The following is a 23,175-nucleotide window of genomic DNA, read 5'->3' as shown; positions in this document are numbered from 1 at the left end:
CCCGCTTGAAAAAAAAAACTTGCTGAATTATTCCCAAAAGTCGCTATGTTGGCAACACTGAGTCGAAAGTCCTGACTTTTTTACCATACATAGTTTTACAGACCCAACCGAAAATTATTTGAATAAATTTAAAGTTTACATTTCATTGAAAAATTTGTACGCGACAGTACATTCGGCAGCCATTCTTACAATCGATTTGTACTTTGTAAAGTACACTAGGTCTAGGTCTATAGCCTCTCAAGCAGAGGATCGTGGGTTCAAACCCATTCTTGCAAATTCATGTTGGAGATTATACATTTTGAAATTTATCACAAGTTTTACTGCGAAGGAAAACATGTAATAGAGTTCAATGGTGTATGTGACGTTCCCAATCCGCACTGGGCCCGTGAGGGAGCTACGGCCTACCCTCTCTTTTAGAGAGGAGGCCTGTCCCCAGCAGTGGGGCGTATATAGACTGGGCTCATGATGGTTATGATGATGATGCAGAAGTAAGATTATTATCTTTGCTCTGTCTGGGTGTACCTGAGTCTATTGCGTAAAGTTTCTGACACTCGCGATTACAATCAAATGACAATTAACGCATACAAAAACTGTCATTTGATTGTGACCGCTAATGTCAGAAACGTTGGACCCTCTGGTCTTTGTGGCTTGTGGTGAAACGAGTTCCGCTTAGTGCTGTGTGCTCGCTCAGTGGTATTGATTTAAGATGATACTTTGTTTTCCAGTGGGTCTTAAGATCATCAACAGCTTCCTGCCAACGTGCAACAAGTACATCGTGTCAGCTGGATACCCAGGTGAGTCAAAATCATTGTGATTCAATTCGAAGACAATAGTACTATCAAACCATTTGACTCCTGACTAGATGTATGGTCAAGGACTTTAATTCATGAGCCACCTTGGAAGCATTACCACGGAAAATCGTAAGGAGTTTTCCTTTGAAAAGGTTCCATGGTGGCTCATGACTTCATGAGTTAAAGTCAATGCATCCGAAACTTATGTTGAGGGTGTCCATGGGCGGCGGGCTTTCCATCAGGTGACCCGCCTGCTCGTTTGCCCCCTATCAGTTAAAACAAAGAACTCCAACATCCTGCATCGCGCAATTTAAGTTTCTCAACTCGGACGCATAAATAAACCTTACGGCGCTCTCCCTTCGGACTTCGGTCCCCAGGCATAACACCTGCCTGCAGAGAGATTTCTCAATTTTAGCCACACTGGTTTTGAATAGCTCTAAATCATGGGCGCGCTAAAGTTCGCATAATTTTCGCAAGTCATAATGTATTTAATGTTTGTCAGAATTTCTGAAATTTATATGGTCATCCTATAGAAAACTGTAGGTTAGGTTAGGTCTCTTTTATAACAATTCTGAACAATTATTGGATTCAGGTCACCAATGTGGGGGAGGCTCCAATAGAGATATCTCTCTCCAGGCAGGTGTTATGCCTGGGGACCGAAGTCCGAGGGAAGAGCGTCGGAGCTTGTATATATGCGACCGCGTTGAGAAACTTCGATAGCGCGATGTAGAACATGGTCGGAGTTTCTATTGTTGTTCAATAGATGGCGCTAGGAGTCGCTACAATAGTTAATGACAAACAATACATTCTAACATTTAAAAATTTATGCGAACCGATATGGACCCCTAAATTATACTTACCCGGAAAAACAGAGGGAAGCAAATTCCATCCCTTTTCAGTCAGCATTTTAAAAGATGTAGCGAAGCGAACGCGAATGACTGAATATCATGTCTGTTTGCAGGCTTTGGAGACTACAAAGGCTTGCAGGATGACATCGGCCCTTGCAACAATGACAACGGACCATGGGCCATCACCGACATCTCCGCGAATGGCAACACCGGGGTAAGCACCCTGCAGGCGGTGTAAAGGCTCATCCCGTCTTAAATGATCTAAGGAAAATTGTTACAAAACCTAATTCTTATTTTTGCTGCAGGCTAGCATTGGCTTGGGACAACTTGTCGGCAATGTCCTCAATGGAGTTCTTGGTACGTATACTAACAAAATTACAAGAATTTAGATGTATTTTTATGAAAAAAAAAATGAGGCAAGCGCGCAAAAAGTGTTGCCTTAGATAATATAATAAATGTTTCGTTAATACAATTAAATAACTTTATCTAAAATTACATAGTTATGGATATATTACTGTTAGTAACTTATAAATATAAATAATTATCTTAATTCTTTATTATCTTTTAAACAGTAGGTTAGGTATGTTTGAGAAATTAACTTCATTTGACCCGTTTAAAGTTCTCTTGAAGTTAATGGAAATAAAAAATAACACGGTGTATTAATTATAATTATTTGTTTATAGGTGTCAGCAGGTTGGCAGTGAACCTCGTCAGTGACATCGACAAAATTGGTAAGTAAATAATAAAATACAGGGATGAATTAAAAATCCGATGATTGAAATATAGACCCCCTTCCTTCACGTGGTAACCACCCGATAACTTACAGCCGCCTATCAGATCATCGGCGGGTTTTATTCGAATACATATTAAAAGTCATAGTGTAATTTTTCCCATAATGATCATTTGCCATAACTCTGTTTTCCTAAAAAACTATAAATGACTCCTGATTGTTATAAAATAAAGGCAACCTAACCTATAGAGTTCTACAGGATGGCCATTTAAGTAAAAAAATAGTTATGACAAATTATCATTATGGCAAACAATACACTATGACTTTTAATATTTATGAAATATGGCTTACAATGTTATGGATCGCGAACGAGACCCGAAGGACGGTAAAGTGTTGGTACTTTCACCAGCACCAATACAATAAAGCGTGCGCGCATACTCGTAAATACCTGATACAACTTAGACAACTGTAGGCTCTGGATGTGTTCAGAACGACAATGTGGCTCTTGGGCACAATAAACATGACAACCGTTTGGCAGAACCGTATGCATGCTAATTTTTTTAATTTTTAAGCTACATGGTATTGTTACCATCAGCTGGAACACGTCAATTGATGAACAAAGCCTTCCCCTTAGAAAGCCACAACCAGTCAACAACTGTCACTTTATCTATCTACCTTGTCTGCAACTCTCGTGCAACGACTTGTCACCTATCCAATGAATCGCGAATGAATTTTCCGCTAGAGGCGCTAGTGTAGCGTGAGGTCTCCGAAATGTCAAATCTCATAGTTTTTGGGTGAGCTACGCGGGTTTATTTATAATTAGAATAGTTTTGTGAATATTTTGTATAACCTGAAATTAATTATGGCAATTATGCGTTACGGGGCAATGAATGTCTGTGTTTTGAGACAGATGTTGTCTTTCGGAAACTTTTGTCCTGCCTTTTTTGCGAACAAAACGGGACTGTGCCACACTGTGGTTGCTCGATATTTTTAAGGTACGGTTTTAAATATGATTTTAATCTAAACTTTGTTTTAACGCCCGTAATAACAGACTCTGAAAGCCACACTTAAAAACCTCACGCAACAGTGCGCCATCTAGTGAGACAAAAAACGATAGCCCTCATTTGTCTGTAACTTTCGTGATGTCTTCATTCCACCTTGTGGGAAGCCTACCAATCCTACCATCGCTACGTATTCCAGTTCGTAGCCGCCGTACGAGAACTTTCCTTTTCCAATGGTTATCTGTTCTTTGAACGATGTGGCTTTCCCATTTCAACTTCAACTTACAAATTCTTCGACCTATGTTGATGACAGGTTTTATATTTTTCAGTTCTCAGCTGTTTCGATGACGTCATCAATCTCGGAGTCAAGAGTAAGTTGGATTTTTACAAATAAATATACGCTTAATATTTTAGATATCTAATATTCATAAATAATATTTATCTTAATGAACCAAATAATTGACTAAATTTGAGCTCGAATTTTTGGAAAGTAGAATAACTGTCTGAATCGGAACAGTATGTTAAACTGTGATAAAAGAAAAGAAAAAAAGTGTTTTTTAGCAAATAGCTTTTTTTTTACTAATTTGCCTCTTTTTTACAGTTATCTTGGGTCTTGGAGGTCTTTTGGACAGCATCGTCGCCGGCTGTAAGTTTTTTATTTCACTGATTTTACTGGAGATAGTTTAAACTTTTAAAACTATATAAAGGGGAAAGATGTGAATGTGTGTTTGTTCGTTTGTAACAAAAAATATGTCTGATCCGTTAAATCACTTGTAACGTTAACTGTATAGCCTATATGTTTAGAAATACACTTATTTTTGTATGATTTACATCAATCGAGTAATCGAGTATTTGAGAAGTTACGAGTACCTATAATATATGTTTGACATAAATATTACTCAAAATTTATTTAAAGTCTTATCCATGTTATGCTTTCGTCACAACATTGCATCCATCGGCTGCCCATTGTTTATTATTTTGATGAAATATACTAATATTATCGTTTATTTTTTCAGTGGGATCCCTCCTCGTCCGAAGTAAGTTTGGAACTATTTTGAAATATTATTTAATTTGCCTCATTAACAAGTTTTTTTTTTCATATTTAATTAACGTAGAATTACTTTAATATTTATTTTTCTTTTTTCAGTCGTCGCTGTGCTCATTAAGATCGTGCTCTGCTTCTTGGGTGGTAATGGTAAATAGTTTTACTTTTATTTATAGCGTACCCTGATTGTTTATTATCCAAATAATGCATCAACTTGGAAGCTAAATTACATCCACTTCCTGTGGTCTGATTGACTTGAATTTTGGTATACTTATGTAAATTTGGTGACAATACAATCTGACAGTAGGATGCTCCTTCCGCAGGACGGAACTCCTTAAGGGTTAATGGTATCGAATAGTTTGGTACGGATATGTAGTTAAGATGACAATGCAAGTACAGTCAACAAATATTAGTCAGCAATTTTTTTTTAATTCAATTCAAAAAGGCAGCGGCCGGCCAAGTGCCAGGACCGATATGGCGGCGTTTCGTGATATGCCTAGGAATTTCATGATTTGCCTAAACGTCACTAGGCAAATCGTTAAACGGTGAGTTTTGAACGATATGGCGGATGTCCTTTAGCCAATTCATGAAATGGCGCCATTTCACGATATGCCTAGGAATTTCGTGATCTGGCGGATTTTACGATCGGCCGCTGTCATTAAGAATACAAAACTTCCAATTCATTTTTCACTAGACGAGTCATTCAATGTCTTTCGTGCGCACGCGGGGCCCCCTAGGAATTGCGGGGCCCCTAGGCATTGCGGGGTCTCTCGGCATTGCAGGCCCCTAGGGGTTGCGGGGCCTCTACGGATTGCGGAGCCTCTAGGAATTGCGGGGCCCTAGGGATTGCAGGGCCTTTAGGGATTGCGGGGCCTTTAGAGATTGCGTTGCCTTTAGGCGTTGCGGGGCCCCTAGAAAGTTTCTTACTCTGCCTAATGGTCAGTCCGGCCCTGATAATGGCGATTTTTGATTTGTGTTTGTTTTATTTGTAGGAAACAAATACGGAGTCTGCCGCACCGGATGGAACAACCAATTCGGCATCTCTGGTGAAGCAAGCAGTATCGACACCCTCATCACCTTGTATGGAGTCAGAGATTGCAAGAAGAGGATGAACGTATTCATCAATGACTACACCAACGGAAAAGGTAAGATGGAACTAAAGAACTTTACATTAGAACTAATTGAAAATAAATCAGTAGGTATACAGGATACAAAAAATAATAGAAAACAGTAAATCCAAGTAATACATATAATAAATGTGAAAGCACGATGTTTGTGTGTGTGTGTGTGTGTGTGTTACTCCTTCTGGTGTATGTGGTGGCCTAGTGGTTTGACGTATGGCCTCTCGAGCAGAGGATCGTTGGTTCAAACCTGGCCTCGCACCTCCGAGTTTATCGGAATTTTATTTGAAATTTACTTGGAGCTTTACGGTGAAGGAAAACATTCCGAAACCTGCACAAACCTGCAAAGAGCTTCCATTGTTTGTGTGAAGTTCCCAATCCGCACTGGGCCCGCGTGGGAACAACGGCCCAAGCGCTCTCGTTCTTGGAGGAGACCTGTGACCAGCAGTGGGATCAGGGGTCCTAGATGATGATGATGAAATTTAGGATAATTATGTGTTGTTTTAGCAACATATTTCTGTGTAATTATATCATATAATTAATTAACATACTTAATTATACTAGTTTTAATGCGCATATTTTACATTATATCTTTTTTCTAGGATTGGAGTCCACCTCTGGCTCCGTCAGGGTCCTTCTGCAGTCGTGTGTCACCCTCTCGCAAGTTGTTGAAAGTAAGTACTTAGATCATCTTGTTTTTTTTTGTCAGCCTATGGGTTATCTACGGTCTGAACGAATTTCATAATCTAATTGTTTTCTTTAATTTTAATCTGTCATAAAGTTATTTATTTCTGAAACAGTACCTAACCTGCATTCTATAACTATACTTACTTAAAAAAAACGAAAATAGCACGGTTTTATTTATTTTAAGGCAAACATTGGTATGCCAAGTGAAATTATGTCAAATGAATTTATGTAAAGCGAAGTGATTCGTAACAAGGGTCAGTTTTATTGGAAACGATAGTGAAAAGAACAGCGATATCTTTGGGTGTTACAATGGGAATCGAATCCCGGAATTTCAATTCAACTGCCGGGTTTAGTTTACACGTGCGAAGCTGCGACTTGGTTTTTTTTAATAAAACTTATATTTTTCTTACAGGCAGAAAATGGGACAAGAGTCTTCTCGTTCTAGTCTTCAGACATCGTAAGTAAACTGCTTTTTACAAGTTTTCAATGTACCTATGTATGTATGTACGGGTCAAATCTTGGAGGGTAAATTTGACCCATTTCACTAGAAGCTTGGTCGGAATGACTTGAAATTTGACATACTTATGTAAATCTGGTGACAATACTAATAATTTGGTAGTGACATCCTGGTGGGCCAGCCAAGAACATCTCCGCAGGACGGAAATCGTAAACGGTTAATGGCATTCACTTGAAATTACGCACAGAAATGTAGTTTCAATATATATTTATTTTTATTTTCTAATTTATACTTTTTAACAAAATGAATTATTTAGCTTATTGTTCTATCACTGGTAGAATGCCTCCGGGTTGTTTCGACCATTCACCTGTGTCGAGAGCATGGTTTTTTTCAGTGATAATTTTTTATATATTATATTTACTTCATTTATTATTTTACAGTTACCTACTTGATCGGAGCCGTCGGCAACAGCAACGTTAAGGGATGTAAGTACAACTCCATCTAGTGAGATAACGAATATTTACATGTAGGTTTACATATAGAAAACATAGATGGCGCCACTTCCTGCTTCAAATGAAAGTTTTGTTCAACTGGGAATGCAATTATGAACGCTTTGTATTTTTTTTCTACATCACTACTTTTTTTAAATGTAAAACTGGGATTCCTTGCGGTCTTAGCTATGTTTTTTTAAAATCAGTTAAGCCTTTTTTGTGATTTTGAACTTTTAAATGACTGTCGGGGTTTTCAACTTTCCTAGGTTGGTTTAGGTTACTATTATAAAAAAAAAGCCTAGACACATGCAATGTATCAACCAAATTCACTTCCTATTTTAAATATCTAATTTAATCTGCACCATCCAGGTACCCCCACACAAAAAGCTTTTCAGAAGTTTTTTGCTATTTTTTCATATAATCCTTTTTTTTTACAGCCGGAACCCAACTGTGCAACCAATTCATCCCACGATGCAACAAATTCCTGACTAACGAAGGATACTCTGGTAAATACAACACATATTTTTTCTTTTGCCATCGAGTAAGAAAGAAACAGGTATGCAATAGAATATATTGAAATTATAGCTCTCGAAGCAATACAATTGAAAGACAATCGAACTATTCAACTGAATTATATATATATATTTTTAATTGATGAAATAAAAACAATAAAATATGATGGTTCCAAGTAATAACACTAGAAGGTACAACAAAACCATTTCGATTTTCGGTTCGATTTCATTTCGAACAACACGATTTACTCTTTACAGTGGAAACTTACAGTAGAAAGGTATAATCGAACTATTGAAATATTTTTTTCAGTTAATGAAAAACAAACAACGAATAGCGATGGTTGTTAAAGTGATACAGTAAAAAGATACGAAACCAATTGGAAATAAATCGATTTTTACATGAAAATGGTTTAGATGAAAAAGGATACCTTGACGCCTTTTTTTATCTTAAAATAATACCGTAGAAAGATATAATCGAACCAATTCGATTCAAATTGGTCAACAAGAAAATTGTGATTACTATTAAAAAAAGTAAGAAAAAAATAAAGAAATCATTTATTCCAAATATTTACAAGTAAACGATAAAAGTAGAAAAAAATGTGCATATAAATTAACATGAAATTAAATTCTTATTGTAATTATACTATACTGCGATCTTACAAGAAAAATATGAAAGCTGTACTATAAAGATATCGATACAGTCAGTTACAAAAATATGTTTACACGACCTTAATATTGAGTCAATACAGTTGTGTATTAATTACATATTTTTATAACTTTGGCCGTATTTTTTTTTATTGACTGTACCAACATACTTTTTAGAACCTTCATCACAGTATTCACCCCAATAAAGAGTAAGTTTTAATTTTAATAATAATTACTCGTTGCTAGGTTTCGGTGACAACCAACAGGATATCATCGACGTCATTAAACAAGGCAACGGCGACAGTTACTTGTGGTCCGCTGATATTAACCCCGCCGCCAACAAGCATGTCGGCTTCATCAACAATGGTGGCGGCTCTGGCTCTGTTAGCGTGGTAAGAATATAAACAACAATATTTTATTGAATTAGGCGTTACTTTGGGGAGATCCAAATCAAATCTACTAATATTATAAATGCGACAGTTTGCAATGATGTGTGTATGTTTGTAACTCCTTCGCGCTAAATTAGCTACACGGATTTGGCCATCCAAATCCAAGTGATTTGGTATGGAGATAGCTGAGCTTCACATGAGAATTCAGTAAAATTCCAGAGATTCAATTCAACTTCCGGATCTTATGGATTACGCGTGCAAAGCAGCGGGTAGTCTAGTAGTTCATAAATTGAAGTACATAAGTATGATGAACTACTTATGTAAGAAAATTGGTGTGGATTAATTTTATTTCTGCTTTGTTGTAGGGTGGTGACGGAGGTATCATTGGCGGTCTGCTTGGAGGAATCTTCGGCGTTCTCCGTGGTGTCACCAGTCTGGCTGCTGGCGTCGTTAGAGATATCCTTAGCATCAGTGAGTTCTACAGAACCTTTAGACACGTCTTAGGGCCTACGGTAGCCGGCACAGGTGCACTAACGCGTGCAGTTAGCGGTTCTCATATTAGTTTTCAACAGGCGTCTACCCGCTCCGTGCTAACCGCGTCAGCTTGCGTAGGCCCTCAGCGGTAGATATCAGATTTTTTTGACTCATCGATCATTTGATCGAATACTAGTTTGCACAACAATAGCCTAAAACGAGTAATTTTTCCTGAAACGTTCATATAGCCGAGCCGGTAAGGTGACAATTGATAGACGTGTCGAGGGAAAAATGGGTTTAATGTTCGAGTTTTACACTGCTTTTCACTTTGATTGCAAGGAAATTAAATTGCAACAGTGGAAACAATTGTTCACTTACTAGGTAGGTACTTTTTATTTTTCAGGCTTAGTTTTAAACCTATAATAATGTAGTTTGGTTGATATATTACTATACATTACGAATTATTAAAAAATATGTAAACTTTTTTGTTTGTGGCTGTTGGCACCTGACTGCCTTGGCCTGAGATGAAGATTTTACTTTACTAGCAAAAGAGCATAAAAATCATTGATGTCGCCTAGATCTATAAATATGCAATTTACAAGCATGACGAGCGAAAAGATTATTTTGTATGATTTAGTTATACTGAAACCATCGATTCTTTAGTAAAATTATGCAATAAGCACAACATAACGTATAGGCTGTTTTAATAAAATAGGCTCAGGTAAAAAAAATTGAAACAACTTCAGCTTCAAGTAACGAATAATAATTAATCATAACCATTTTATTTTACAGAAATCAATGCCTTCATCGACGTGCTCAACCTGGTCTTCAAACGTAAGCATTTTAAATTATCTCAAGTACCTAGCGCTAGTGCCTGGTATGTGAATAAAGCGCTGCATAACTAAAACATAGACATTGTAATGTATCAGATGTGTCGAAATAGTTTCAAATCAATTGAAGTTGTCATTGAACTAAAACAGAGGCCTCATTGTTTAACGCACTAAGAATCACAGTCGTTATCACCACTTCCTTCTGTCACACAGTATAAGACAAGGGCTGAAAGAGATGGTGAATTAGACTGTTTGCTGGAATACATGTGGCTAATAAAATCATAATTGTCTTTGCTTACAGTGAGTTTGGGCATTGGTGGAGTCATCAACTCCGTCGTCAGTGGGCTCGGATTACTCATCTCCCGTGTCATCGCCGTCATCTTCAAGATCGGAATCTGCGTGAATGGATTCCCTGGTAAGTCGTGACCACTAATAATCAAAACGGAACACCAATTCAACACCTTTTTTTTTGTATTGATCGATATTTGATTTATTTCTTGCCAGTGGCCTACTTGGTCGGAGTATCGGAAATTTAGAAGTTGTCAAATACCGTGTTCGTCATGACATGGTTCAGTTTAAAATGTTGTTTTCATTGTTTCGTCTAATATTCATATCTCTCAATATTCCAGGTGACCGAAGCATCTGCAATGCTGGATGGAACAAACAGTTCGGAATCGACGGTGAAGCTAACACAGCTATTGACTTACTCATCCTCTTCAAGGTCCAGAATGCTGCAGCTGATTGCAACAAGTACATCAGTGGTTACAATAATGGCAGAGGTATGTTTTTACGTTGTTTAGAAGATATCAAAAAAAGAACCCCAGTAGCCTTCGAGGGATTTTACGGTCATTACCCAAAAAATCTTCTTATTTGGGTCATTTGAGTTACTAGTTTACATTTCCGATTGCACGGATATATTGCACGTCGAACCCAATAAAATGATCAGCAGTAAATTTTAACAAATTCAAAATACTTTTGTCTGAGTAATTGCTAATACAGATAATATTGTCCTGGAAGCTCTTTAGCAAATTCATGTCCTACGAAGATACAGAAAAAATATTTGTATTTAAATACACATAGATACATAAGTTATTTAATAGGTACTCGTAGTATTTTGTTAGTTATTAATTTAAAATTGTATGAAACGTCTTTATGCTAAAATTACTTCCTTTCTTATATTTTGCGTGTGGTATTTAAGATATTTAAATTTGATTAATAAGCCCTTCTACCTTTACACCTGAAACACAGGAATTTTCCTAGTTCAAGTTTGTTAACATTATATTTTATGAAAGATAAAAATATAAAGATCTGCACAAACTTTGATAACCGCTACATCACATGGTTTAAATTTGTTTTTTTTTTCAGGATATGACTCAAGCACCAAGTCTGTCAGAATCCTCTTCGATCAATCTAGCCACCACCTACATCACCAGTTAAATATACCTTATTATCAACGTTACGTATTATAACATTTTAAGCTTTTATTTTTTTTCCCGTTGTCTGTCTGTCTGCCTGTAATCAAATCTTGCAAGTTAAATGCGACCAACTTCCAAATTGATTCATCATTTCTTGCGTGACAGTACAATAATCTGGTAGTGACATCCTGGTAGTCCAGGATCGTCTCCACAGAACGAAACTCTTCAACAGTAAATGGCATCGACTTGAAATTTTGGTATGCAAATGTAGTTTCGGTGACAATACAAGTACAGTCAACAAAATTTACAGTAAGCAAGAAAAGTTTGTATTAAAAATATTTTTTTTTACCAAAAACTTATTTAAGAATTAGAGACGGAAGGACGTCGCGGTGTTCGTCACCCATTTGTCAATCATCGAGCTTTTAAATGATGACTGCTGGCTGGCGGCTTCATCCAAGGCTGCTAATTCAGCTTGTAATTGCATGTCAGCGACCGCGCACTCGCGTTCGGCTTCTAATACGGCAACGCGACGCACGTGAAGTGCTTAAGCCGCAAATCGCTGGGCTTGAAGAGAAGCTGATGAGCTGCCTTGGTGGCTTGGTTTGTTCGACGCCGGAAGACGGCTCATTTTGATCCGCCGTGGTTGCAGAAGAAGCCGCCATGGCTCTTATTAAAACCATCTTAGTGAATTTAGATAGCGATTCAATTTTGAATTTTGATAAATTAAAATTAACTGGTTAAATATAATTTTCCGGTAGAAGGACCAATGAAAACGGTAGAAATAATAAAATGCTTACTAAGTTTAGTTTTTTATATTAAATAACTCAATGCGATATACATCTGACACAAAATGCAAGCAAACTGACATATATGGTAAAACAAAAGCTATAAAAATAGATAATAAAAAAGAGTACAAAAAACATAATTAAACAGTCGGGTAAAAAGAGGTCTGTCGCCAACACTCCGTTTATTCCTTACTGAGATGTTACATGGTTGGTATTTTCGTGTTCATTAGACCTATCTTGTCTTATCACTTTGCAAAGTATTAGGACGAGATTCTTTTTAGTTTCACCTGTCCGGTTTACGGCTTGTGGTTTACAATCATTCAAGTAAAAATACTTAGCTTGTATTAAAATTAAACTTATTTTATTTACAGATTACAAAAAAATCAGCAAGGAGACTATCACTCAGAGTTTCGTCTCACGTAAGTACCTACATTTGAAGTATTTATTTCGTCTATACCTATCTCTGACTTGTGCGTTGGATTTATTATTTCTTTTTGTTTACAGTTACCACCATCGTCGCATCCATCGCCAACGCCAACAAGAAAGACTGTAAGTTTATTTATTTTATCTACATTACATATCATAAACCCTCTATAATGCGTTCAAAAAGATACTGTTTAGTTACAGAAAAAATCTTATTTTTCAAAATGTTATTACGAGTATTCCAAATGACTGGCTGCATCTAATTCGAATGATGTTTCATTCGAACTAAAATACCAATTATTACAAATATTTTTAACAAATCAGGCTCGTAATTTGATATCGACCGATATTAGATTCCGAAACGCGCCGTTTGTCTCCGAATTAAAAAAAAACTACGGCTGCGTGATAATGATACGTTATAAAAGTTTTCAGTTACCGCCATTTTTTGATGTTCTGGGAGTTAACGTGTAGGAGGTCATTATAATCATCATAACCTCATGCAACCTTTTTTTTACAGCTGGACTTGAAATTACCCAGAAGGTCATCCCTACTTGCGGCAAATACTTCGTCGCGCAAGGGTATTCAGGTAAGGACACGGTCAAGCGCAAGTCGGGCTCGCACATAAAAGCTTTCATAACATTCATCATCATCATCATCATATCAGCTGTATCCACTGTTGGACATAGGCCTCCGCCATAGACAATAAGAACTCCAGTTGCTTCGGTTGGAAGCGGCCTGTATCCAGCGTGAACCCTCGGCTTTAACCAGGTCACTCGTCCATCTCGTTCGTACCAATCTTTGGTTTCAATTACAAAGATTGAGCTAAAAGCATATAAACCATCAGGCCCCCTTACTTTTTAATTTGAATTATTATCAGTTATTCTTTTAGGCGCTTTATTACACACGATGTGAAATTTTCAAGTGTCTATCTATTAAGTTTTAAAAAGTAAACCAGTTTGACAGACAAAGATGTACAATAGGTACATATTTCAGTTTTATAAAGGATACGAAAAATAACCCACAGCAACTTTTGATTTTGACTATTGATTTTGACAATGAAGTACTTGTATGAATTGAAATTAAAATTAACATAACACCATATATATTTTTTACTTCCTAGACATCTACCTGTGATAACGATAAATAAATAAATAATAGCATGGAATAATTTTCACCAATTCAGCTACTATTAGATTCAAGTCAACAGATGAACATAAATATATGGATATATGACGACCAGATGGCCTAGTGGTTTGAGATCCTGACTACGAAGCTTGAGGTCCCGGGTTCGATTCCCGTGTCGGGGCAGATATTTGTATGAAAAATACGAATGTTTGTTCTCGGGTCTTGGGTGTTTACTATGTATTTAAGTATGTATATCTATCTATATAATTATATTTATCCGTTGCTTAGTACCCATAACACAAGCTTTGCTAAGCTTACTTTGGAACTAGGTCAATTGGTGTGAATTGTCCCGTGATATTTATTTATTTATTAAAAGGCTACTTAAATCCATTTAAAATACGTTGATTGGATTATGAGTTAGTAAAAAATATGTGAAAATCTTTATTTTACAAAAACTTTTCTTCCCAACAGACATTACCCAGTCTACGACCACAATCAATGAGATAATCGTCAATGCCAATGGAGATAGCATCACTTATTCTAACGGCAACAATGGATCAACTGGTGGAAATACCAAAACTGGTGGATCAACTGGCCAAAATACCAACACTGGTGGATCAACTGGCCAAAATACCAACACTGGTGGATCAACTGGCCAAAATACCAACACTGGTGGATCAACTGACAACGACACCAACACTGGTGGATCAACTGGCCAAAATACCAACACTGGTGGATCAACTGACAACGATACCAAAACTGGTGGCACAACTGGCCAAAATACCAAAACTGGTGAATCAACTGACAACGACACCAAAACTGGTGACACAACTGGCCAAAATACCAAAACTGGTGAATCAACTGACAACGACACCAAAACTGGTGACACAACTGGCCAAAATACCAAAACTGGTGGATCAACTGACAACGACACCAAAACTGGTGGCACAACTGGCCAAAATACCAAAACTGGTGAATCAACTGACAACGACACCAAAACTGGTGACACAACTGGCCAAAATACCAAAACTGGTGAATCAACTGACAACGACACCAAAACTGGTGACACAACTGGCCAAAATACCAAAACTGGTGGATCAACTGACAACGACACCAAAACTGGTGGCACAACTGGCCAAAATACCAAAACTGGTGGATCAACTGGTGGTTCAGTTGGCGGAGGCGTTGCTATTGGTGGTGATGTTTCTGTAAGTATATTATTTATCGTTATATGGTACCGTTCTGCCGTATTGAGCTGAGGAGAGTAATAAAATAACAAATAATGTGACTTTAACTTGTTTCGTGCACTGAGCAAACTTGCGAGCAATAATGTTGCCTCGCACAGCCAAGGTCCTGCTCTCCCTCTCAATATCTGCGTCATCCCTCAAATCTGTGGTGACCACAATGTCCCAGATATTTTCTACCGATCTTACTACCTTCAAAGCTACACCACCCAACAGTACCAGAGGCACAAACTGTCGGGTTATATTTATGTTAATAGATTAGGTTTTTTTTTTAATTTTACTGAATAAATCTATTGATTTAACAGAAGGGATGCAAGAAATTGGTCATGTACATGTAGGGCCACGCGCATATAGGGTTCTGTATTAAAATGCAAATTATTTGTAAAATTTTGATCGACTATTACTAGTTCACCCTAAAAGTTTACTTAGCTGTGATAGTTTTCTTTGGTGGGTTCAACAATGGTTGAAGTAAAATATTGAATTGTTATCTTTAATGACAAGATCAAAATACTTATGTCTTCATCATAATCATCATTTGAGCCGAACGACGTCCACTGCTGGACATAGGCCATCCACCGCGCAAAATAAAAATACGAGTATGTGTTGCAGGGAAGTGGCCAAAACAGAGATTTGAACAAATCTTTAAGGGATACGACCAAATCCAAAAAATTATGTCCAAATAGTAAAACGGCGACTCCATTTTATTATTGGCCTAGAAAAAAACAGTTATTTGATCAAATTCCTGAATTTTGTTCAGTGAACGACGAAATTAGCCAAAAAAGGCAACTCGTTTTTTCTTTTAACTGGATTTGTTTAATGCCTGAAACATGTTAGTGAGTTGACAAAACGAACTCGCAAAGTCAACTTTTTTCATCATTTCACTAGATATGATCAGTGATATGACAGGCTATGCGACTTATCTGTCTTAGAGTTGACATTTCTACGATTGTTTTTTTATTCGTTAATTTGATTCGCCGTTTTAATATTCTGCGTGATTTAGTCATATCCCTTAGGTATTTGTTTGATCTTTTTTGTGGCCATTTTCCTGTGCCACGTACATAAAATAAAAAAGGCCTCTATTTATGTAACAAGAATATTGTTTCCACAGGGATCTGTTGATCTGGGAGGACTTATCAGCGGCGTCCTTAAAGGCATCTTCGGTAAGTAATGTATAATTTAGCTTGTTGCTTCCCTCTACTTCGCCTGCGAAGAATTGCATAGTAATAATAAATTATGCTCAGTAAATGATACTTAAAACTAAGCATTTATTGGTCAGTTTTCCTTTCAATATTTTTAACAAGATACGAACGATTTTTAACTGCAAGTATTAAGTTATAAAACTAACCTACGTAGGGTTCTACAGGTCAGTCCTGAAATACATCCTGAATGGATTATAGGTTTAGAAAAAAAATCGTTCGTCCATTATGATACAGTTGGGGAATGAATGTGGAAATTCGGTGATAAGCCAGGATCTCTTTATTCGTACTCTTTTCAAAGACAACATTAGTAACACGTTGTTATGACTTACAACTTTCCCTGGAAGCTATGAATTTGGAACGTTTAGAATTTCGTTTATTGTGTCCTGATTATGTACTTTCTTTGCGATTTCACTTTCATGAAAACTGTCTTTTTGATTACAGGCGTCGGAAAGCTGGTTTCTACTGTTCTTACTGATCTTGTCAACATCAGTAAGTATTTTATTGTAAATTTAATCAGAAAAACTTGCCTAAGGTGGGTTATGTTTTTCGAGTTTATTTTTTTATAGTCTTAAGTTTCGAGATTTAAGATTTAGAACAGATAATGAAAAACTGTCGAAGTGAAATAGGATATATAATATTTTGAAATGACGTCCGCGAAAAAGTATGGAGCGGGGTTGATTCTTTTTATTATAACAGTGCAGATATTAATGAAAGTGAATGATTATCCATACATTCACTTCATACACACATTACATACATTCATATATTATTATTCATTTATTATATATACATATATTCACTTAAAATTCTTCAACATGTAAATACATGTAAATTAACTCAAGCTCTAGCATGATGATACGGATGATTATTATGTTGCTTGTATCAATCATTAAAGAACGTAGGGCTCGCAGAAGAGTTTTCCATGGCTCGATTTTGCTTCTTCCAGCTTAACTAGGTCATCCGTCTATCTCATTGGTAGACGGCCTACGCTACAAGTTACGTACAAGGCAAAAATTCCGAATATTTTCAGACTGTTACTGTTTTAATTTCTAGGAGTATTCAATTGGTATTTGACGTTAGATACTCTGCTGATTTTGTTTTAGCAACAATTGTATTCACATTTTAACTTTTCTCACAGAGGTCACTGCTTTCGTCCAAGTCATCAATCTCGTGGTCAAGGGTAAGTTTATGTTTATTTTCTTACCATATAATAGTATCCAGGTCAATAGGTCAATTAAAATTAAGAAAACTTCCATTCTTTACCTTTTTTAAGCAAAAAATTACTCTTGAAATGGTGCTATTTTATTATATTATAATATATATCTTAGCCAGAACTTGAGTCTTTTTTTACAGCGTAACTTCTACAAACTAATGAAAATTCAGTCAACTGTCTAACTACTTATTCCATATTCAATGTCCTTATTAATATTGCTGTTGATGTTTTTTAGCCTCCGGAGCCTTTGTCTTAGGGGTGGATCCTTTGTGGTTCCAATGACATTTTGATATCCCATACATTTGGCAAAGAAATCACAGTAAAATTTATTACGAAAAGGCTACACTCTGGTACTTTCACGGTTTTATAAACTGTACGTCACCCTTCCCAAAAATGGCAGGCAAAATGTAGTATATTAGAAAAGCTAAAGACAATTTCTGTCTAAATGATTTGTTAGTTAGTTAAAATCTTTAATCAATAAGGGACGTTTTATTTCTGGACTATTTATTATGTTGTGCTTTTATTGTTTCTGAATTGTTTAGTTAATAATTTATTTACTTTACAGTCTCCCTTGGTATTGGAGGAATCCTCAACTCAGTTATTGTCGGACGTGAGTATTTCTTCATATGTTTCAACACAAATGCATATTATTTGATCCTTTTTGATTATATCACAATTAATGTTATTTTCTTTTGCAGTGGGCTCCATTCTTTCCAGAAGTAAGTATCCATCTTTAATCATTATAGAATCTTTGATAAAATAATATTCTTATTTATTTACATTCAAACTGTTTGCTTTGGTGTAGTTTTTTTCACATTCATAATATATAAAGTAGACATTTGAGTACTTGTCACTGTCTCAGTAGCTGCCATCTTTAAAATTGTATCATCATCATCAACAAAAGTGACCACTATCAATAGCATGACAGACACAAAGACATTAACCTACTTAATATATAAAAAAATATAATACAATTTTTTTTACAGTTGTGGCCGTTATCTTCAAGATCGGAATTTGCATCAATAAATTCCCAGGTATGTTTATTTTTAATGATGAAACAAGATAAGATAATTATAAATTCATTAGACATAATAGTCAATTGTAAGTATTGACCTAACGTACAAATGATATAAATTCATTTTATGTTATTATCGAACCATTTTATTCCTCACCCACCGTATAGGATACTTCGCATAGGAAGTTTCATAGTGGATTCCCTTGTCAAATAATCGATGCAATTTCACTGTCTTTGTGTTTCAGTGACTCTCAATTCAGTTACTTAGTTCAAAAACATAATTAATGCGATATTTGTTCTTGTAAACAACTGTTTAAAATTGATTAATTCATAATTTCCTATTTTGAAATTTGCAAGTGATTTTAACCATTTACATTTATTGACGAATATATGCGATATATTTTAAGATCAGTTTTATGGTCTGTTGGTTTAAAGTACACATCTTGAATTGCTCCGCATTTATTCCAATTAACTCATCTATTTTGTCTAATTAGGCGACAATAGCATCTGCACCAAGGAATGGAATGCACAATTTGGAGTCAACGGAGACGCCAGCACCGCTGAGGATATGTTTGCCCTGTTCCGCGTCAGCTCCTGCAAGACTGACATCGAAAGCTTGATCAACACCTCTTCCAATGGCAAAGGTACAACAATAGAAAACATTTTTCCCTCTAGATAGATATGCGGCATTAGCCATTATTGTTTACGCGGTATTGCAGTAGATATCACCGACGAAATCTATCTCTCTATTTAATATATATTTTGGAGATCTCGGAAACGTCTCCAACGATTTCGATGAAATTTGGTATGTAGGGGTTAGCGGGGATGAAAAATCGATCTAGCTTGGTATTATCTCTGGAAACGAGTTTGTTATCGAGTTTTATCCCGAGCAAAGCTTGGGTGCCCAGGTACTATTCTTTATTAATCACCATAAATCAGACAATGAGACTAAATGAAAGATAGTTTAAATTCCAGCTTGGTTCTAAATCATTTGAAGCTTTACCTTTCCTTAAAAATATAAAGTAATGTTACAATATCTCAAGTTCAGTGTGTGTTGTAATTGTAACCATTTCTTTTTGAGAGTTTATTTATTCGTTTCCCTTTTATAACCATATTTTATTAAAAATCTGGTTTAATAAAGTCTTGGTCCTAATATATTTACATTATATTTATCGACTTTTCTTACATTTTCTCATATAACCGATTTTTCGGCAAGAGTTATAACATTGTTTATTTTTCAGGAATCACAGCATTCAGTCCCTCAATCCAGATCTGCCTCCAAAGGATAATTGACCTGAGCGAGATCATAAACTCCAAGACCATCACCAAGCAACACTTTTCCACTTGCTTCGTCAGCCTCTTCACCATATTTGGCTCCATTACCAACTCTTACAAGCAAAACTGTAAGTAGTTTATAATCATCATCATTGTCACTTCCCATATCATTATCAAGCAGCACGTGTCCAATTGTTTCGACAACTTCTGCACTAATTTCAGAGTCATAATCAAGTCTTAGTGGCAGAAACGTAAATAAATCATCATATACATAAGAGTAAACATATATATTTTTATATACGTAAAATACCAGAATCATCAATTTTTATTTAAATGTTTTTAGCTGGTACCGAGATCACCCAGAAAGTCTTCCCAGTCTGCGGTAAATACTTCGTCCAACAAGGCTACCCTGATGTTTCGACCGAACAGCAGACCATCGTCAAGGTCATCAGCGGTGCTAACAACGATAATTTCGATTGGACCTCAGGAAAAGCAATTACCGTAAGTAATCAAGCAGTCATTTTAGTTATTGGAAACTATAACAATTAAACGACCGGTTCCAATACAAGAGATCCTGACTACGAAGCTTAAGAGGTTCGATCTCCGGTTGGGGCAGACTTTTGTATGAAAAATACGATCTTTTATTCTCTACGTCTGGGTGTTTCTTTGTAGTATCTATTTAAGTATTATTTCGTTGCTTGGTAGCCCATAATCGTAATACAAGCTTTTCTCACTTTGAGACTAGATTAATTGGTGTGAATTACCCTATTTTACCACAAGCTTTGCGGTGAAGGAAAACATCGTGAGGGAAACCTGCACAAACCTGCGAAGCAATTCAATGGTGCGTGTGAAGTTCATCCGCACTGGGCCGCGTGGGAACTATAGCCCAAGCCCTCTTGTTCAGAGAGGAGGCCTGTGCCCAGCAGTGGGACGTATATAGGCTGGGATAACCCTATGATAAGTGCTTGTTTATTTTTATTCATTTATTATATTAATAATAATATAATTAAAAATTGTACTGTGTGTATTGTATTGTGTGTAGTTGTTGTTTGTGTTGTGTTGGCTGTAGTTTAGGTCTTACTTTGTAGTTTAAATTAAACGAGTAGGTTTAGGTTAATTTTATTTTGTTTATTGTATACTGTAGTTTCTAAGGAGTATTTCTATATTTTGTTTATTTATGTTACTTGAATAAATATTAAAAAATAAAATAAAATAAAATAACATGGGCAATTAAAATCAATGAGGGCTATCGTTTTTTGTCTCACTAGATGGCGCACTGTTGCGTGAGGTTTTTAAGTGTGGCTTTCAGAGTCTGTTATTACGGGCGTTAAAACAAAGTTTAGATTAAAATCATATTTAAAACACCTTAAAACCGTACCATAAAAATATCCAGCAACCACAGTATTGCTTAGTCCCGTTTTTTTCGGAAAAAAAGGGAGGATAAAAGTTTCCGAAAGACAAAACTGTCTCAAAACACAGACATTCATTGCCCCGTAACGCATAATTAATTTCAGGTTATGCAAAATATTCACAAAAAAATTCTTATTATAAATAAACCCGCGTAGCTCACCCAAAAACTATGAGATTTGACATTTCGGAGACCTCACGCTACACTAGCGCCTCTAGCGGCGAATTCATTCGCGATAGCCCTCATTGACATAGTCCCGTGCTAAGCAAAGCTGTATTATGGATAGTAGGCAACGGATAATAAACAGACTTATATAGATAAATATACACTTAAATAGTTAAATACATATTACACCTCTCCATTTTTTGCACGGATGTCGTAAGAGGTGACTGAGGATATAATTTAAGTTACACCGTAGGCGACAGGCTAGCAACCTCACTATTGTACCGTTTTTTGTCAAACTTAAAACCTAAACTTGCTAAAAGTAGCTCCGAAGCGGTAACGTTTCGTATGCTCTGCCTACCCCATTTGGGAATACAGGCGCGATGTTTGTGTGTGTTTGTGTGTGTGTAAATACATATTAAACATCCAATACCCGAGAACAAAGATTCGTATTATTCATATAAATATCTGCCCCGGCCGAGGATCGAACCCAGGACCTCAAGCTTGGCTATCCGGTCGGTCGTTCTGTAGTATATAATATAATAGGTATTTTGGGACAAATTACACCAGTTGAGTAAGCCCCAAACTAAGCAAAGCTTTTATAGTCACCAGCATTAATATCTGCCACAGCGGAGCGTTCAAAATATTTATGCACGCTATTTTGTGTCAGAAATTGGTGCTAGTGACTGTACCATGGGTGCTAGACAACGGATAGATATACATAGATAAATATGTACTCAAAAACTTACAAACATCCAGGACTCAAATACAAACAGTCGTATTCATCATAAAAAAAATATTGGTGCTGGTGACGACGGTATAATATAGAGATACAATATATCTTTTTCAGGGAAGCGGCCAAACGACTGTCGTGGCCAAAGGCGACGGACTAGTCACTGATATCAAGGATCTCTTCAAAATCGTGAAGAATGACAAACAATCAACCGTCACTGCCGTCCTTAACCTCGAGATTCCTCGGAGCTTCAACGGCGTCATTGTCTTGTGTATCAAGGTCATCCAAGCTCTTGGCTCCATCATTGACCTGTTCTTCAGTGGTCTTGGATCTCTTCTTGTCAGAAGTGAGTACATCAAGATTTATCAACCGTAGGACGACGTCCGCCGTTGGAAATAGGCCCCCAGCATTGGATTGCATTGGGTCCATTCCAGGGTATTCCAGGGTTATTAAGGTGTTCAAGATAACAAGCGGTCTTATTCAAGTTAGAGTAATTCAATTTTAAAGTGATTTTTTTTCTTAAAGTTGAGCGATTTTTCTAAAAGCCGAAACTATTGCTTTGAAAGTTTTGAAAAAATCAGTGAGAATAAATTATATCAAATCAAAAAGAATTCGGTATTAAATTTAATAATTGAGGTGTAAGAATAAATAGCAGCCTAACTTTAAAATATACATGGAAAATTCCGTACAAAATGCAAAATTTTTAGAAAAAAATACTTGTTTTTTTACTGATAGTATGATTTTTCGTAACGGCTACGGAAACCTATCCTGGGCGTGTCTGACACGCTGTGGTAAATTTTGGCCGGTTTTCTTAATTGCACTTACGACAAAATACTTATCTATCAGGATTTTTATCAAAATCAAAACGTTAATTCTGTAAGTAGACTGCAAAGGTATTACTACCAGCGCTTTCGGAAACACTTATTCATTGCCAAGAAGAATGTGCCGTAAGAAACTTGGGAGAGTCATTTTTTTGAAACAAAATACAGAGTAATTACAATTAACTTAACTACGAAATGTAACATAGCAAAGTTAATTAAAAATATATACATGAATTAAAAATAAAAATTGGTTTGCTGCCTTATTTTTTGCAAAATTTTACTTCATCACACTTTTATGTGGCAAATATTATGCGTTCAAAGACCATAGATAATGAA

General features: G+C 36.2%; 1 protein-coding gene across 1 annotated transcript in view; it reads left to right on the top strand.

The window, feature by feature from the left end:
• LOC141444484 (uncharacterized) overlaps positions 1 to 23,175 on the top strand; it is a 121,072-nt gene that overhangs the window by 8,469 nt on the left and 89,428 nt on the right. The window contains exons 9-27 of the mRNA XM_074110035.1: positions 726 to 794; positions 1,753 to 1,853; positions 1,945 to 1,996; positions 2,323 to 2,370; positions 3,700 to 3,741; positions 3,972 to 4,016; positions 4,387 to 4,407; positions 4,518 to 4,565; positions 5,408 to 5,560; positions 6,139 to 6,210; positions 6,636 to 6,680; positions 7,121 to 7,165; positions 7,609 to 7,677; positions 8,575 to 8,720; positions 9,083 to 9,188; positions 9,984 to 10,025; positions 10,323 to 10,436; positions 10,651 to 10,800; positions 11,387 to 11,435. Of these exons, the coding sequence (XP_073966136.1) occupies positions 726 to 794; positions 1,753 to 1,853; positions 1,945 to 1,996; positions 2,323 to 2,370; positions 3,700 to 3,741; positions 3,972 to 4,016; positions 4,387 to 4,407; positions 4,518 to 4,565; positions 5,408 to 5,560; positions 6,139 to 6,210; positions 6,636 to 6,680; positions 7,121 to 7,165; positions 7,609 to 7,677; positions 8,575 to 8,720; positions 9,083 to 9,188; positions 9,984 to 10,025; positions 10,323 to 10,436; positions 10,651 to 10,800; positions 11,387 to 11,435 (1,417 nt within the window). The remainder of the gene's footprint in view (positions 1 to 725; positions 795 to 1,752; positions 1,854 to 1,944; positions 1,997 to 2,322; positions 2,371 to 3,699; positions 3,742 to 3,971; positions 4,017 to 4,386; positions 4,408 to 4,517; positions 4,566 to 5,407; positions 5,561 to 6,138; positions 6,211 to 6,635; positions 6,681 to 7,120; positions 7,166 to 7,608; positions 7,678 to 8,574; positions 8,721 to 9,082; positions 9,189 to 9,983; positions 10,026 to 10,322; positions 10,437 to 10,650; positions 10,801 to 11,386; positions 11,436 to 23,175) is intronic.

Source organism: Choristoneura fumiferana, chromosome 30 (assembly GCF_025370935.1).
Source record: "Choristoneura fumiferana chromosome 30, NRCan_CFum_1, whole genome shotgun sequence".
Lineage (NCBI taxonomy): Eukaryota > Metazoa > Arthropoda > Insecta > Lepidoptera > Tortricidae > Choristoneura > Choristoneura fumiferana.
Note: the sequence above shows the minus strand (reverse complement) of the source record. Positions and strands in the feature narration are given on the sequence as shown.